General features: G+C 35.4%; 2 protein-coding genes across 7 annotated transcripts in view; one reads left to right on the forward strand and one right to left on the reverse strand.

Annotated features, from left to right (window-relative positions):
• The window catches only part of SLC35A1 (solute carrier family 35 member A1), a 28336-nt gene extending 26905 nt beyond the window's left edge, over window positions 1-1431 (forward strand). The window contains exon 8 of the mRNA XM_016128203.2: window positions 527-1431. Coding sequence (XP_015983689.1) covers window positions 527-654 — 128 coding nt within the window. The 3' untranslated portion in view covers window positions 655-1431. The remainder of the gene's footprint in view (window positions 1-526) is intronic.
• Window positions 1432-2540: 1109 nt separating this feature from the next.
• RARS2 (arginyl-tRNA synthetase 2, mitochondrial) overlaps window positions 2541-16052 on the reverse strand; it is a 49225-nt gene continuing 35713 nt past the window's right edge. For 4 of the 6 annotated variants that reach the window (XM_016128197.2, XM_016128200.2, XM_016128202.2 and 1 more), the window contains 12 exons: window positions 15301-15459; window positions 14178-14284; window positions 12972-13067; window positions 10088-10148; window positions 8812-8888; window positions 8203-8327; window positions 7650-7717; window positions 7458-7567; window positions 6064-6159; window positions 5039-5113; window positions 3557-3620; window positions 2541-2878 (listed from right to left, as the gene is read on the reverse strand). In XM_016128197.2, coding sequence (XP_015983683.2) covers window positions 2792-2878; window positions 3557-3620; window positions 5039-5113; window positions 6064-6159; window positions 7458-7567; window positions 7650-7717; window positions 8203-8327; window positions 8812-8888; window positions 10088-10148; window positions 12972-13067; window positions 14178-14284; window positions 15301-15459 — 1125 coding nt within the window. In that variant the 3' untranslated portion in view covers window positions 2541-2791. Of the gene's footprint in view, window positions 2879-3556; window positions 3621-5038; window positions 5114-6063; window positions 6160-7457; window positions 7568-7649; window positions 7756-8202; window positions 8328-8811; window positions 8889-10087; window positions 10149-12971; window positions 13068-14177; window positions 14285-15300; window positions 15460-16052 lie in introns of those variants that run through there. The other 2 variants (XM_036220026.1, XM_036220038.1) reach the window with 2 other exon arrangements.

Here is a 16052-nt window from a genome sequence, read left to right on the forward strand (position 1 = left end):
AAGATTAAGATAAAGACAAGGCTAGCAAAAAATGGAATTTTACTTAGTAAGTCATCACTTCTCTTATTTAGAAATCTTCAATGGTTTGAATCATTTGGTTGCCTAACTCTTTAAATTTTGTTCAACTACCTTTTGTTCTAAAATTTCCCAGGTTTCTAGTATTATGGAAATGCCACATTTCTTTTCATCAGCATATAGGGAAGTTAGTGTGTTCTTTGTCAGTAGTCCAGCACAGGCATACTCGTGTTTTTAAAAAGTATATAGTCAATGAATGTCACTCCCTTGATTTTACCACTTTTTTTTTTTTTTTTGGCTAGACTTGATCTTTCTGAACCTTACCATCATAAAAACGGAACACTTAGATTTACTTATTTTCCATATTTACATTTCATTTTAAAATGGACTCTCATCATAAATGCAAATAGAGGAATGGTATAAATTCACAATTGAACGTTAAAATTTTAAATTAATCATTATGTAGTTTTAAGAACAAATACAGATTAAGATGATTATTATTTTTTTTCAGCACTCACCTTTGCTCTGGGTACTCTTCTCGTATGTGTTTCTATATATTTCTATGGATTACCCAGACAAGACACTACATCCATCCAACAAGGAGAAACAGCTTCAAAAGAGCGAGCCAGTGGTGTGTAATTTCAGCCTCAAAAGAATTCCTACTAGGACTCAACCATTTGCGTTAAACTAGAGCCTTAAGTCAATCCCAGAAGGTAGCTTAAACAAAAACAACAAAATAAGAATTTGGTATAAGAATTACGAAGAAAGCTACCTGAGTGAATTGCTAGAAAGATTTAATGTGACCTCTTTGGGGTCAACCCATTTTGAAGGAATTTTATTATTGTATATATAATGTATATAAAAAGTTTGGAGGTGATAATGATGTTAAAAAATCATGTGAGGCTATAATATTCAAGTAACAAGGTTTGGGACAATGTTTAAGGTTAAAGTGCCAAAGCCATTTCTGTACTAACTGTTCTCTTGTTCAGGTACCAGGGGAGGACAACCCCTCCTTGTTCTCCAGTTCATGTACAATATTTTGTCCCAGCAGCATTAAAGACCTAGCTCTTTTCTTACAAAAGAGAGGCAAAAAACAAGACAGGTTAGTCAGAAACAAACTGAATGTGTAACTTCTCAAACTGAATCTATCTCATAACTCCGACAATGATCTCTGGGTGGTGACTGAGTACAAATTTAAGTGCTGTATTTGTGCCATTCATTGTCTGGATTCATATTTCTTTGCTGTTAGATGATACACTTTTCTTCAAAAAATATTTCTAATGTCACTTTTGTACTTTTTTTTATAAAGTATGTTTAACTGTGGGGCTCTCAATAATTTGTGAATTTCTGTGTTTTTAAAAAAAATTTCTATAATGTTAATTGGGAAACTCAGCAATAAATTTTATTTATATGCAATCTGATCACTTTTTGTATTGTAGACATGACCATTAAGATAATTTAAAAAAAAGAAAAACCCCAAACATTGTATTTAAAATTTTCTCTATGTTGGTACTGTAACAGTTAGAGTTCTTGGTTGCAAATAATAGCCACAATCCACCTCTGGCTGGCCATAAGAAAAAAAAACCAAACCAAACCAAACAAAACAAAAAAACAATTTATAAGGACTGCAGGCATGGCTCTGGGTTGTAGGAATTAATAAACAGTCTTTTCAGGGATCCGCTTTTGGAAAAACTTGGTTCTAACCATCAATGTCCCTCTGTCATTTCATTCAAGATTCAAATACTGAGGAGGCTACCACAGATCTGGAAAGGGAAATGCTTCTCCAAAAAAGTGGAGAGGGATACTGCACATGAAAAACACATCCCAACTGTACACTTTTATTCCATGGCTGATTTGTACTAAGGATATCTTAATGATCCTGTAAGTAAAAAATTAGCATTCTAGAAGCTCACTCATTTGAAATTGAGACATAGGACTAAGAAGATATAGCATACTTGCTAATATAAAATGATGTTCATTCAACTACAGAAGCTTTGGTTCATGCTAATCTGCTTCTCTATTTGTAAAAATAGATTGCAGCTGGTATTTAGAAGACTTCTAGTAGCAACATTTAAAATTATAGCAGATCCACATGGAAATGCTGGCAGATGAAGATAGCTTTAATGTTCAAACAGATCCTACTCATGTTACCCAAACAAGTCACACAAAATATACTTTACTAGTATATAGATACATGAAGGAAATGGTTTAAGAAACTCCATTTCAAATTGTAGTTTAATTTTTATGAAAATATCCTAACACGATACCTGTACACGTAATTCCTTGTTATTCAATTGTATTCAGTTCCCATGTTCACGCAGTGATAAGGACAAGATCTGTTCTCCGGGAATAGCTGTCAGCTGTCTTAGCAAAAAGGCTTAATATTGGTCTTCCTAAATTTATGCACAACTAACCATGATTAAAAGAAAAAGATTTTTTCCTCATCAATTTTATTTGATGAAAACATTAATCTCAGTTATAAAAATAGTTACTGGAATGACACTGTAAGAAATCACAAACTAAAGTTAAAACTCTAAATCATTTATTCCCGTTAAAGCACAATGAATTTGAAAAGATCTACTTAGTTTTACAAGCCTATTTGGTATCTATTGACTATGGAGAAACTCAGATGATTTAAGGATAAAAATTTAGTAAGTTGATAAATCACTTAGACTTAATAGATTCTGACACAGAATAATAGTTTAAATTCTAAACAGCAAGGCATATAAAAGATAATAAATTCATTTTGTATTTTAAAAGCCATTTTAATTAGAAATTACATCCTACATACAGGTGTTATTCCAAGAAGTTTCATTCCATTGGCCAGGACAGAACGGACAGCTCTGAAAAGATGAAGTCTGGCCTATAAGATAAAACATGATTAAATGTTGAATTCAATAATAGGCTAATTATAAAGTGAATAAATAAAAATGTTTATAATTCTGACTGCTAAATGAAAGTAGGAACAATATCTCAAAGTGCTTTAGGGTTTGCTGTAGGCAAGGGAAAACAAATTCCTAGCATCTCTTAGAGCTAAGACTGGTACCCAAGAGTTGAGCCGTAGCAGTGAGAGTACATCATATGGTAGGTACACTTCAGATACGGGGAACTCATCACTCTTAACACTTGATGTGGGAAAATGTGCTTCATGCAGTGGTCCCCAACCTTTCGGCACCAGGAACTGGTGCTCCTGTGAGAATCTGATCTGAGGTAGAGCTGAGGTGGTGATGCTAATGCTGGGGAGCAGCTGCAAATATAGGTGAAGCTTTGCTCCCTTGCCCGCCACTCACCTCCTACTGTGCAGCCTGGTTCCTAACAGTCCACAGACCGGTACTAGTCCACAGCCCGGGGTTTAGGGACCCCTGGAACTTCAGTGTGTTGTATATAAACATTGATAATATTTTAATTATTACCTTAGACTATAAGTACAATGTTGCAGTTGAACAAGAAGATGCTATTTTAGAAGCATTTACAAGACTGACTCAGTGATATTAGTCTGAGGATGCTTGAGATTACACAGAAAACACTTAACACAACATACCGCAGCCACTTCAGGAGCGCTGTCTTTTATGTGCAGTGTTTTGTGTGCCACAGCTGCAAGATGACTGAAATGGGAAGAAATTGTGATTAGTACCAGTGGTAATTTTCTCCTATAACATGTAAGGTTGGTATCAGATCTTACTCCCTCAGTTTAGAGATTAAAATAAAAAACCACAACCCAAAACCTAGAGCCATCAAAGAAAGTATCCAAAGTTGGAAAGTTGAGACTGGGATTCATGGCTTTTCTAAAACAGGCGAAGTAAAACATTAAACGCAAGCTTTAGATTTTGGTCTTGGTTCTAATACCAGGTGACAAGTTCTCTGGGTTTGATGTCACCATTGATTTTACAAGTATTGGAGATTCCTTTCTAATAATGAGTTTCTCCTCATTTAAGTTTCCTTTAAGATGAAAGGTATAACATGGCCTAGACTTTCTCCTTCTGTATGATGAGGAGGTGAGGTAGAGATTAGTTATTAATCTACTTGCACACATACTGGCCACTCTTCTTTAAAGCATCTTTTCTATTTAGGCATGACAGCAAGTAGAACAATGTCAGAGAAATGATGCTTATGACATTTGTTTCAATTATTAAGTGACATTTAATAAGACTTTTTGGCTTCATCTCTATATGCTCAAGTGGAATTTAAAGAAAAAAATCTTAGTTAAATCTGGGGACGAGAGGTAAAAAGCTTCATCAAGAACACAGTCCCAATAAATCAGTAAATCTTCCCAAGATTCAGTAAATCTTGAGTAAAAGCAAGTATTTTCTTAAATAGCTTTATGGGAAGATACAGTTGTTGCTACAGAAGAAGAATCAACTTCCATTTAAAGTTTCTAAAACAGCTACCATTTATTAAAGTGTCACCAACTTGCCTCTAAATTCATTTTTCATCTCCTAGCTGACTTATTTTTCTGTTCCTCTGCTTCAAACCTTTTTCTAGAACCCCTTGCCCTGAAAATAAGATGAAATGCCTTAATAATACATGGCAAAAGGCATGCACATGTTTCATTTCTCACCCCTTCCAGTACTATGCTTGTAGCTCCTCAAATGTATCATTGTTCTTGCTCAACTTTGGGCTTTTTCCTCCTGTGCCATCGTGCTTCTGATTAATTATTGCTTTCCTCTGAGAAACACTCTCTGATCCCTCAAGGCTGGGCTGAGTACCCTAACACTGTCTCTTTGTCTCTTTCATCCACTCTATCCTAACACATACACACTGTTCTGTAACTACCTATGATGAGACTCTTGCTTCCTGTTCACTTGACTGTAGTGACTGTACCTTATATCACTGAACAAATTAATAAATGAACAAGCATTACTGATTTGCAAAGTTGAAGCAAGAATTCCTGTAACTTAAGGGACATAACTTTTTTAGGCCAAGGGGTTTGTTTATATAGGAAAACTTTAGATGAAAGAAAGGTCCTTTGTCAGATCAGGTCTTAAATGTCTTAGCATTGAAAAACAGCACAATTATAAAGTACCTTAGAATTAGAAGGTAACTGACAATGTGCTTGGGTTGAAGGTCCTGGGATGATCTATAAAGCACCTCGTCAAACCTAAAAGAAAGATGATAGGAGTAGTTGGCAGGGAAAAGACTGCACTGGTTACACTAGGATGTAAGGTTGACTTGACATCATTAAGGGTAGAAGATATATGAAAAAAGATCTTGTGTATATTTGAAGGTAAGGGCACATTCTTTCTTACAAATTCCTTGATGGCAAGTACTTTCTAAATCATCTTGATATCCATTAGGCCAATCCCTGAGCAAGGACTGAAATCATGGCTATTTAAATGAGTGTACGAAGTCTCTCTATTGTGTTTTGGAACATAATCTAGAAACTAGCAAATAGAGTCTACCCTCAATGCCAAGAAACACAGGTTGGCTATATTTCCTCATGAATTAGCCAAATGTAAGTGAACTAACTCCTGATTCCAGGGAAGAACCATTGACCATTGTTTGGCAATCAGAGAAAACTGCCTTTTTGGTAATGACCCACATCCCTTTCTGAGACTGACATGTCCAGCTTCAACAATGCTGTGAGAGCTCAAGCATGTGGTCTCTTGCCCAGTGTGGGAGCATCAGACAGATGCATATTTGAGACTGTGAACTGAAACCAAGAGGCAAATGAAGGACTTGTAGTTTCAGGGAAGTTGTACAAACACAGGGATTTTCCTTCACTTATTACAGAGGATAAGAAGATGATCTTTAAAAAAACGAAACAGTTACCACTGTTTTCACATTCTCATACCATGACTTAGAGGTTATTAGGCCCCTGGGCTAATTCAGTGGCGGTAACATTATTAACACCTAACAACTGACCACGAGCATGCCCTTTGTGTGCCCTCATAGGGCAGACAATCATTTTTTGGTCATACCTTTAGGAAAGTGCTGTCTAGAGGCAGGAGGCAGGAGCTAACTACTGACCTGTTCACCCCAATGTTCAGAAAACCAACAGTGATTTCACTAAGCAGAAGCAGACTCAATAATACTAGAAAACCGTTGTACCTGAGAAGATGCTGGAGAATGGAAACGGACTGTGGCTCTTGTAAACAAGCAGTGTTGAAGTCATTTAGATAGCCACATCCAAAAGTCTCTTCCAAACTGTTATCAAGAGTTTAAAAACAACAAAGAGTTAAACAAATCAAGGACACATAATTGCAAGTGATGAACACCATCTTGCTCTCCTTAATATATAGTCATGCCTCATAATGCTGGTCAACCATGGACTGCACCGAGGACAGTGATCCCATAAGATTATAATGGAACTTAAAAATTCCTATCACCTAGTGACTTTGTAGCTCTCCTAACATTATAGTGCAATGCATCACATAAATACCACTATGTTACAACTGCCTACAGTATTCGGTACAGTAATATGCTGTACAGGTTTGTAGCCTAGGAACTGTAGGAAAACAATTTGTCAGTCCAAAATTTGTCTATTTGGCATAAGGATTAGTTAGGCTGCTGAGTTTTGAAAGCAGGCATGGGAGAGCTCTGAAAACCAAGTAGACGTTACTCTTTGTAAAAGACTGTAAGGAACATCTCCATTTATAAGGGTGTCTCCCCACTGTGCCAGGAAGATGAGGATGACCTTATTTCTAGAAACTCTTATCAGTGCAGAAGACCAGGACTTATATTTGTATAACCACCTTACCCTTGTTCATTGTGCTTTTCCTGGTAACCTCCCATAACTGACTCCCTCTACCCCCAACATCTTTTGTCTTCAACTGAAGATAGTATTGAAGGTGGTGGCTTCAGCCATTTTGGCAAGTAACTCACTTTTCTGGGTCTCTCCCATGTATACAGGAGATACACATGTTATTAAACTTTAGCTTTTCTGCTGCTAATTGTCTTTTTTTATAGGGATATCTCAGCCAAGGATGCAGAAGGGTAGAAGGAAAATTAGTTTTTGCTCCTCTGCAGAGCAATAGGCTATATATATGACATTGCCTAGGTGTGTAGTAGACTATGCCATCTAGGTTTGTGTAAGTGCACCCTGTGATGTTCACACTACCATGAAATCACCTAATAATGCATTTCTCAGAATGTATCCCTGTCATTAAGTGGCATATGACTATAGTCCCAAACTTTGAAGCTAACATTGTTTGACCCAACGTCTCAATTTTTCCCAAATCTGTTTCTTCATCTTGAAACAGTGTATACTTTGGCAGGGCTATTCTGAGTCCTAAATACAGTAACATACATAAAAGCATTTGTTGCACAGGTGCTTAATAAATATTGTAAAAACCCCACATAAACCAAACATAATAGGCAGTCTACTATACTTTAGTTCTGAATACGAGATGTCGGAGAAGCCCAGAAAATGGCCTTTGCTTGCCAGGCAAGCCCCCCCTGGGAAGGACACAGTGGCCCAGTGTTTCCCTGCAGCTGCTTCTCACCTATGGAGGCGGGCGTGCGTGTACTGTAGGAAGACTCCTGTGTCCCCACGACTCTGGAAAACACGATCCCAGCTGAACTGATAATCAGATAAGAGTAAACCTCTGAAGTCCTAAAATGACAGTAAATCTTCAGTGCTGGGATTTGTTCTAGTATTAAGCAAAAAGGTTTCATAGGAAGCAATCTTAACAGACCTGAATGATGAGTGCTGCGAGTCCAACCCTCTCTGCAGTCTCCTCTGGGTTCTCCAGTTCTTTAGTAGCTGAAACAGACAAAGGCAGCTCTCTCACCTGCATGGAACTGCAGAGAATCAGGGATTGAAATGGGAAATAAAAATCTGCCAAAAATGGATGCTGGCAGTATCAAGAACAGGTTCACAGCGGGCAATTACTTTCTTAATTTGGGCTGATTTAGCTTTGATAATGACAATTCCCCTGCCTTCATTAAAAGGGAAAGTGCACGAATTTATTTTTCTTACAACTTCACATAACCACTCCAACAATGGAATGACGATCTGAAGCTGTTCATGAAAAGAGTCCCAGGGTACTATCAATTCGTATTATTGAACTGAACAACACCAGAGCAGCAAGTCTAAAAATTCTGGCACCTCTAATTAGTGCAAGCTATTTTTGACAAGGTTAGTCAGAATTCAGTGGAAGGATTGTCATAATAAGTCACATGCATAAAAGTCCAGCAAAATATAAAAGCACATAAGTCATGACTAAAACAACAAAAAAGTGGATTCACTCTTAACAGAAGCCATGTTCTGTAGCATCCTTAATCGAATCTCATTTAAGACATCTTCCAGAAAAGTAACATCTCCTCTTCGAGTCTTCATTCCTTGCACTACTCCAAAGGGCACGTGCTGGCATCTGAAATAGAGTGGGCATTTAGTTCACTGAAAACTAAAAAAGAGCTGGTGATCAACACTCTTTTAGAAAGGAGTCTGCACTTCAACTCTCAGGGATTTAAAAAAATAAATTGAAATACAGTGTGATTTATTGTATACTACAAAGATGTTAAACACACAGCTTCATTTTACAGAGATAATCACTAGCATGTAATTAAATTCCTAGTTGCCTTTATAAAAAGAAGATAGGGGTTAAGAATTTTGAAGATCACGGCACTGTCAGCAGATATCTAATAACACGAGTATTAAATAATTATAAGGTAGAAATTAACATAACCAGGGCATAAATGAACACAAAAACAAATCTCCTTTTCCACACTAGCATCTTGAAACAAAGAGGTCAAGTTTCAATGAAAATCTTTAGCAGCTTCGTACATTTTTTGAACTTGGCTGACCTAGTAATCAACAATCCTGAGGCATGCAATAAGAAACCATGTAGACATTACCTCTCTGCCCAGTCATATCCCATGATCTGCAGCATTTGGAACACTTGCTGAAAATGCTTTTTTTGCCCTTTATCTGTCTTAGGAAAAATGTATTTAAAAAAAAAAAAAAGGTAAGTTAATATACAAAAATAGGTATATAGGAATCAAATCAATATCTGAGTTCTGACATACTAAAGTCACTGTTGATTGATATGTTTTAAAGAAACACACAAAGAGGATGTAACTAGAATATTTTCTAAGCTGAGACTAGACACTAGAACAGAAAGAAAGAAGAGATACTCCACTCCACTGAGTCAAGAGGAAATTCAGACTTGAATCTTCTGAGTATTCTATTTAAATTCCTTCTTTCTCAGCTCTTATGACCTTTATCTCCAGGAATCTCAAAGCTAAACTCTAAAAAGATATTTAATAGTAACCTTTTTTTTTGTAAGGGAAAGGATGGAAAGGGAAGAGGAGACCAGAATATTACTGGGCAATAAAAGGAACAAACTGTTGATACATGTTAATAGCTTGGGTGGATCTCAAGGACATTTATTATCCTGAATGAAAAAAGCCAGTCTCAAAAGTTTACCTACTGTGAGTCCATTTATATAACCCTTGCAAAGTAACAAAATTGTAGTGGCAGAAAATAAAGCAGTGGTTGCTAGGGGTTAGGGTTGTAGGGAAGATATGATTATTAAGTAGTTGCCATAAGGGGGTTCATTTTGTGATGGAGCAGCTCTGTATTCTGAATTTTGGTGATGGTTATGTGAATCTATACATGTGATAAAATTTTCATGAACACACACACATGCGCACACACATACACACATCTAGGTCCATACACTAATGCATGTAAAAATTGGCAAAATATAACTCAGGTCTTTTCCACTATCACCTTCCTGGTATTGACAAAGTACTATGGTTATATAAGATAGTATTTTTGGGAAAGGCTGGGTGGAGGTTATATGGAAACTCTGTACTATTTTGAAACTTCTTATGAGTCTTAAGAAATTTTTTAAAAAGTGCATTATAGTGACCTGTACATGTTCATTTCACAAAACCATTTCCATGATTTGGGTAATTTTGTTTTTACTATGTGAACCTTTTCATTTATGTTATTATTAATTTTTTAAAATATAGTGGCTGCCACCTTAAATACACTTAGTATTGAATTCTTTCTATAGTTTGACGAAATTATTTTTCCATAGTTTTTCAACATGGCATCCAAGTTCTATCTCTACAGTTTTCATGAGGTAGAGATCATAATCTTTTGTTCTTTATTGTGATTACTTACCACATAAATCATTGTATCAAAATTATACTTGTCCATTCTATCTATAGCAGCTGCAAGATCTCTGAAACAATGACCATAAATTAAGAGTTACGAAGCAATCTGGATAATAATTTGTTTTACTTATTTAATAGTAATGAGGCTTTTCTAATTAAGAACTCCTATTATTCCACAGTCTGGGGTATACAACTCATACTTACATAATCCCAATATCATACTTTGAAACAAAGTAAAAATAATAAAAAACGCTTAGGGGAAAGCAATAATAATAAAAGTGCTGCGAAAAGATTTAAAAAAAACAAATAAGAGCCATGGGACAAGTAATAATAATGAATAAAATAGCTCCAGGCAAAGTGACTGTAGGTAAATGTTTTAGGATTTGTTAATTATAAAAATGAAAAAATGTACTGGAAAGAATTACCTAATTGCCACTTATGTATAATACACTCTCTTTGAGGACATATTTAAAACATAGGTGATATAGTAGCTAAATAGGTATCTTTTAGCTACTCTTCTGTCAGTACGATCAAGGAGTTTATTGGATCATGCATAAGCAATACCTTCTAAGGATTTTAAAAGATCATAAAGTCCTCTGACAAAAATTCCACTTCTCTCTTCTCTCTGATTAAGTACAAAAGCCCCAGTCTGCACATAGTATAAAATAATGAAAAATAATTTCAAGTCAAGATTCTGAAAATACTGAAATTTAAAATTAATGCTACTTTTTGTTGACAACATATGACGTTGGGAGGATTTTAAAAGTTCCTAGATATTCTGAAATGTTGGGGATCATCAAAATATCATTATACCGATATAACACAGAACATGCATTCTTAATGGAAGCAAAAACTGGCTCTTGAGGGAAAAAAAATCCGTTTTTATGTATAACGCATATATATGCATATAATACATACAGATATCCAGTATATCTGTGGTATTAAAACTTTGAGGTGGGTGAATAATTCAGAAAAAGTCTCCTGAGGGGGGTTATAATAATAATAATAATAAAAAAAAGGTTGTGAAACACTGATATAGATTATTCCATATATATTTTGGTTTGAAGTAAGGACAAAATAGAGAAACATTTTATTCCAATGAAGGAATGAAAGAGAAGAATATAAGAAAAAGTTGTTGGCTGAGTTTGCAGAACTTGAATTTGAAAGCTGGATAATATGTCAGGCTATTTAGTTCAGGTGTCTCATTTCGCAAAGTAAGGAACCAGGGCCCAGAGGTTAAGTGATAGTCATGATCTCAGGACTAAAGTCTAGGTATCCAGCCTCACCCTGTGCTCTTGGTCAGTATTCTCCTACACTTTTCTTTGATACAACAAGTTAATTAATTCACAGCCACACACATAAATGTATTCTATAAAGAACCCACTGTAAGGGCAGGAACAACTAAAGATAGAGCACGGTGAAAAATCAAACATTTTGACAAGTGGCAAAAAGATAATTACTTTCTTAAAGATAAAAGAGAAAGTACAGGCACTATGGTAAATACAGTCAGCCCTCTGTATCTATGGGTATCACAGATGCAGATTCAACCAACTGTGAATATAAAATATTCAGGAAAAAAATGTTATGTTGTTGCTAATGTGTACTGTGCAGTTAGGACTATGATGGCTGTGCCTGTACTGAACATGTACAGACTTTATTTTGGTCATTATTCGAATGCATAGTTTAGGTATTATAAGTAATCTAGAGATGATTTAAAGTATACGGGAAGATGTGTGTAGATTATATGAAAATACAACAATCCACAATGGATATCAAGGGATGACTATACACAGAAAAATGTAGAGTTAACAACAGCCACAAAAAGATAACACGCCGGGATAGTTATAGTCTTTATGATATGGAGCTTCTATTCTGAGAAGACAAATTTCTTATAACCACTGCTCGGGTTTCTTTTTTAATCTGTCCAGCAATAATTAGCTAGCATAAAAAATTTTCTACTATATATATATTTTTGTATCCAGAAAAAGAAATGTACCTCTTAGATATATAGAATCTTCTCACTTCCTAAGCTTGATTGTATGGAATTGATAAAAGGAAATGTCAAAAAGTAATAGAAAGTAAGAGATGAACTTTCTAAAGGAGAGTAAAAGAGCTGGATGATGGTTTAAAGTTGTTTGGAACAAATGATGGCCGTTAACAATATCATTATGCTACAAAAATGGTTTGTGCTGCAATATAAAACTCTAACCTGGGAGACACTAGAGCCTTTTTCCAGCAGTGCTTGAGTATGGCTGTGTTTGCTTATGTGACTTTTTTCGTGTCCTATCTTCTCCTTTCTAGTAGCTTTGTCTCAGGAATAGTGAGCTTGATAAACTCAGTTCTCAGCTCTGATAACAGAGACTGCTCTTTTCCACAAGGGTCAGTCACAGAGACAGGTGAAATAAATATAAGTGACATGGCATACTTTTCCCTTGGCTTGTTTCACCACAATCAGAATGAGGACTGGTACTTCAGTGCATATAAAATGGTCTTTACAGAGTGAGGACACCACTGAGCCAATATATAATGTATACCTCCTGGTATACATTTCCTGCCAATGTGTAATTGTAAAATATTTAGAGGTAATTATGAGATACCTCAATTTTAGAGTATGCAGAACAATGTATTCAGCTGTGAAAATCCTATGATGTTTAACTAATTGTGAACAGTTTTCTATTACTTCTGATAATATTAAGCCTTTTCAAGAATTATAACTGGCAATAAATAGAAATCCAATAAATATATTTTGAGTGATAAGAATGAAAGATTTAGAACTAGGACTTGGTAGCAGTTTCGAAGATAAAAAGATTGTCTTGGCTTTAATCCTAGAACAAAGACCATGAAGTCATACACACATTCTAATAGGGATGACCTTCACATAAGATACAAACCTAGTTGCATAGAGAGAAGTCCCATCGCTTCGCATTACAGTACAAATTGAGGAAGGGTCACCATTCCCAGAAAGATCCACTACAGCTGTTCCTTTTCTAGAAATGCAAAAGATAACTCTTAAGCAACATAATAAATTAACACCTTTAAAAGTATATCTATAACATCTTTGGCAAACCAGAAGCTATTTTTATTAAGTCGCAATTAAAAAGCTAATTTTATTATTTAAGTGGTGTAACCAACAATGAAGAAACGTGAAGGAATCTTACCCTGAATCTATGATGTGATTAATATCTGGTTATCCTATCTTTTAAAAATCTGTAACTCTGGATAAGATACTTAAATGATGTCTATAATATACCCAGCTGAAAAAAGTGAGATTTAGCCAGGAAACATCATATTCTAAAACAAGTTATGACATTCATACTAGGCTAATTTTTAACATGCCATAAAGTACCCTTAGTGAAAAACTATGGAAATTTGTTATTTTTTGCTTGATCAAAAATTAGAATCTGTATATGGCGATCTAAAATTTTTCCTTGAGGACATTACTGAGGATGTTATGAAATATTCTCCATGTCCTCTTTTATAAGGATGACAAGAGAAGTTGCTCTTCAGTTCATTTGCTTCTTTCTACATTATACATGCCTAGGCTCCTATGACTAGTATTATTTCTCTGTTTGGTTGACAGAAAGCTAAAAGCTAAATTGGAAATCTACTTTAAGCAAGAAAACAGAATACCAGTGTGTGTTATATCCCTGACTTGATATAGTTTTTTCAGCCCGTGTCCTGATTTTCTCATTTTACCCTTTCAAATGCTTGTTGTAACATACTTATTTTCATAAGCTGCCTTAAATCCTTTTTTGAACAATGGGGATTTTTTAAAACAGGGATGATTAAGAATATGTGAGTTCCATTTCCTCTTCCCATTATTAGCTTGTATGACCTCAGGCATGTCACTTGTACCTTCTTTGCTTCAATTTGCTCATGTGTAGAGCAGAAAACATCTTTTTTCCCAACCTCACCAGAATTTTATGGCAGCAAAAGAGAGCATGTGGGAAAGTATTCTGAACAGCAAAAAGCACTATAAAAAAAAAAAAAAAGCCAGAAGGCTGCACAGCACATCCTGTTGTCCTTACTGAGAGAATACATCAATACCAATTTCAAAAAACAAATAACTTTACTAAAGAATAGCAGTCTGATCATACATTGTTTTCTGTAGGAGACCTTTACTGTCCAGCAACTTTAAGACTTCTTGAGACTTTTCACGGTAAAATGATTCTCCTGAGTATTCATCAAAGTGTACTCCTAGACGCTAAAAGGATTCAGAAACAAAAGAAAAAATTACTCAAATGTCCTGTCATCTTAACCTAAGATAAAACAGGATGCTCTATAGTATGTCACACAGATGGGGAAAATAAGAATTAGATCAAGTCACTCCTCTGCTCTAACTTTCTAATGGCTCTCCCCACACCAGTCAAGTCATCACAATAGTATGAAGCTGCCCAATTTGGCAGTTGCTAGGCACATGTGGCTATTTAAATTAAACTGAAAATTTCATTTCTCAGTCATACTACTCACACTTCAAGTGCTCAATAGCCACACATGGCTAGTGGCTATCACATTGGGCAGTATAAATACAGAGCATTTCCATTATAGCAGGAAGCTAGATTGGAGTGCCCTGGAAAATGTCCTACATCATGTCCACCCTACAATCTCTTCAATCTCCTCTCTCACTGTTCTTCATCTTGCTTACTTACTCTAGCCACACAGGCTTCTTTACTGAAACTTCTCATTCTAACCAGACAGCATACCTGATCTCTTCTTCCCTGCTTCATTTTTCTTCATAGCATCATCACCATCTAACAGACTATATGTTCTTGTTTAATTTACACTGTCTTTGTTTAATTCACTGTCTCCATGCTAGGTATAAAGTCCGTGAGAAAATTTACTTCTTTTAGTCATTGTTGTATTTTTCCCATGCCCTAAAATGTTTATTAAATGAACAAATTTATATTCATTACATATAGGCCTAACGATCAAAAGAAGAAAAAATAAGAAAAGGTGAATGTACAACAGAAGCAAAAAAAGAAAAGCCAGACAGAAATGAAATATCAGAATGTCACTTAATATTTAGTCTGTGAAATTCACAGGCTTTGAGATGTTTTCATAGCTCCAAATTTCAGCCCAAAGAACAATATTTGAGTCCTAATTTTCAACCCAATTACAAATCTACTCTTAAAACATGAACTTACGAAGAAACTTTACTACCTAGTAGTACTCATCAAGAGCTGCACCACATCCCAGGCGAGCAAGAGAGAGGACATGTACCTTGTAAATCCGAACATACTCTTCTATGGTCAAATCCCGAAATTTCTGCCATAGCGCAAGTGCTTGCATGTCGCCCAGTTCCAATCGCTGGAAGAACTCATGTGCTGATTTTGCTACACTCTTATCATCTGCTGCTTCTTTATTAACTTGTACATAAACCTAAAAGCACAACAGTATATTAAACGAAGTAATTACTGGCCACAGTTATCTTCAATAAGGAAAAGAAGAAAACCAAAATCCTAAGAATTCTCATTTAAAAGTTATCCAACGGCCTTCACCATAGAGTGTAACCTTTTTTTTTTTTTTTTGCCATGGGCTTTTAGTCAACCCTATAGACCCCATTCTCTGAATGCTTCCAAATGCATAAAATACATAGGATTACAAAGGAAATAATTACATTGAAATAGAATTCCAAATATTTTAAAATTTGTGATATAGCAATGAAGGAAAATCTAAATTTCTAATGAGGTTAGTGAAAATAATGTGTAATTGTTTTTTTTCCATCTAAGTTCACAGCCCCTTACAATTAGGAAAGCCTGGCTTAGACTAGACTAGTATATCTTTTTTTTTTTTTTTTAATGTCAAACTATTATTGGGGCAACTTCTCTGAAAAAAGGTTGAAGAAAGTAGGATGGCTCAATTTGGTAAAGAAAAGGCCAAAGGATGATTTAGCAGTTGTTTTAATGAAAGATTTTTTAAACTGTGCTTTAAATCTGCAAAAGACCCCCAGTAAGATGGTGATTTAAAAGACC

The sequence above is a fragment of the Rousettus aegyptiacus genome, unplaced genomic scaffold (assembly GCF_014176215.1).
Source record: "Rousettus aegyptiacus isolate mRouAeg1 unplaced genomic scaffold, mRouAeg1.p scaffold_m13_p_1, whole genome shotgun sequence".
Classification (NCBI taxonomy): domain Eukaryota; kingdom Metazoa; phylum Chordata; class Mammalia; order Chiroptera; family Pteropodidae; genus Rousettus; species Rousettus aegyptiacus.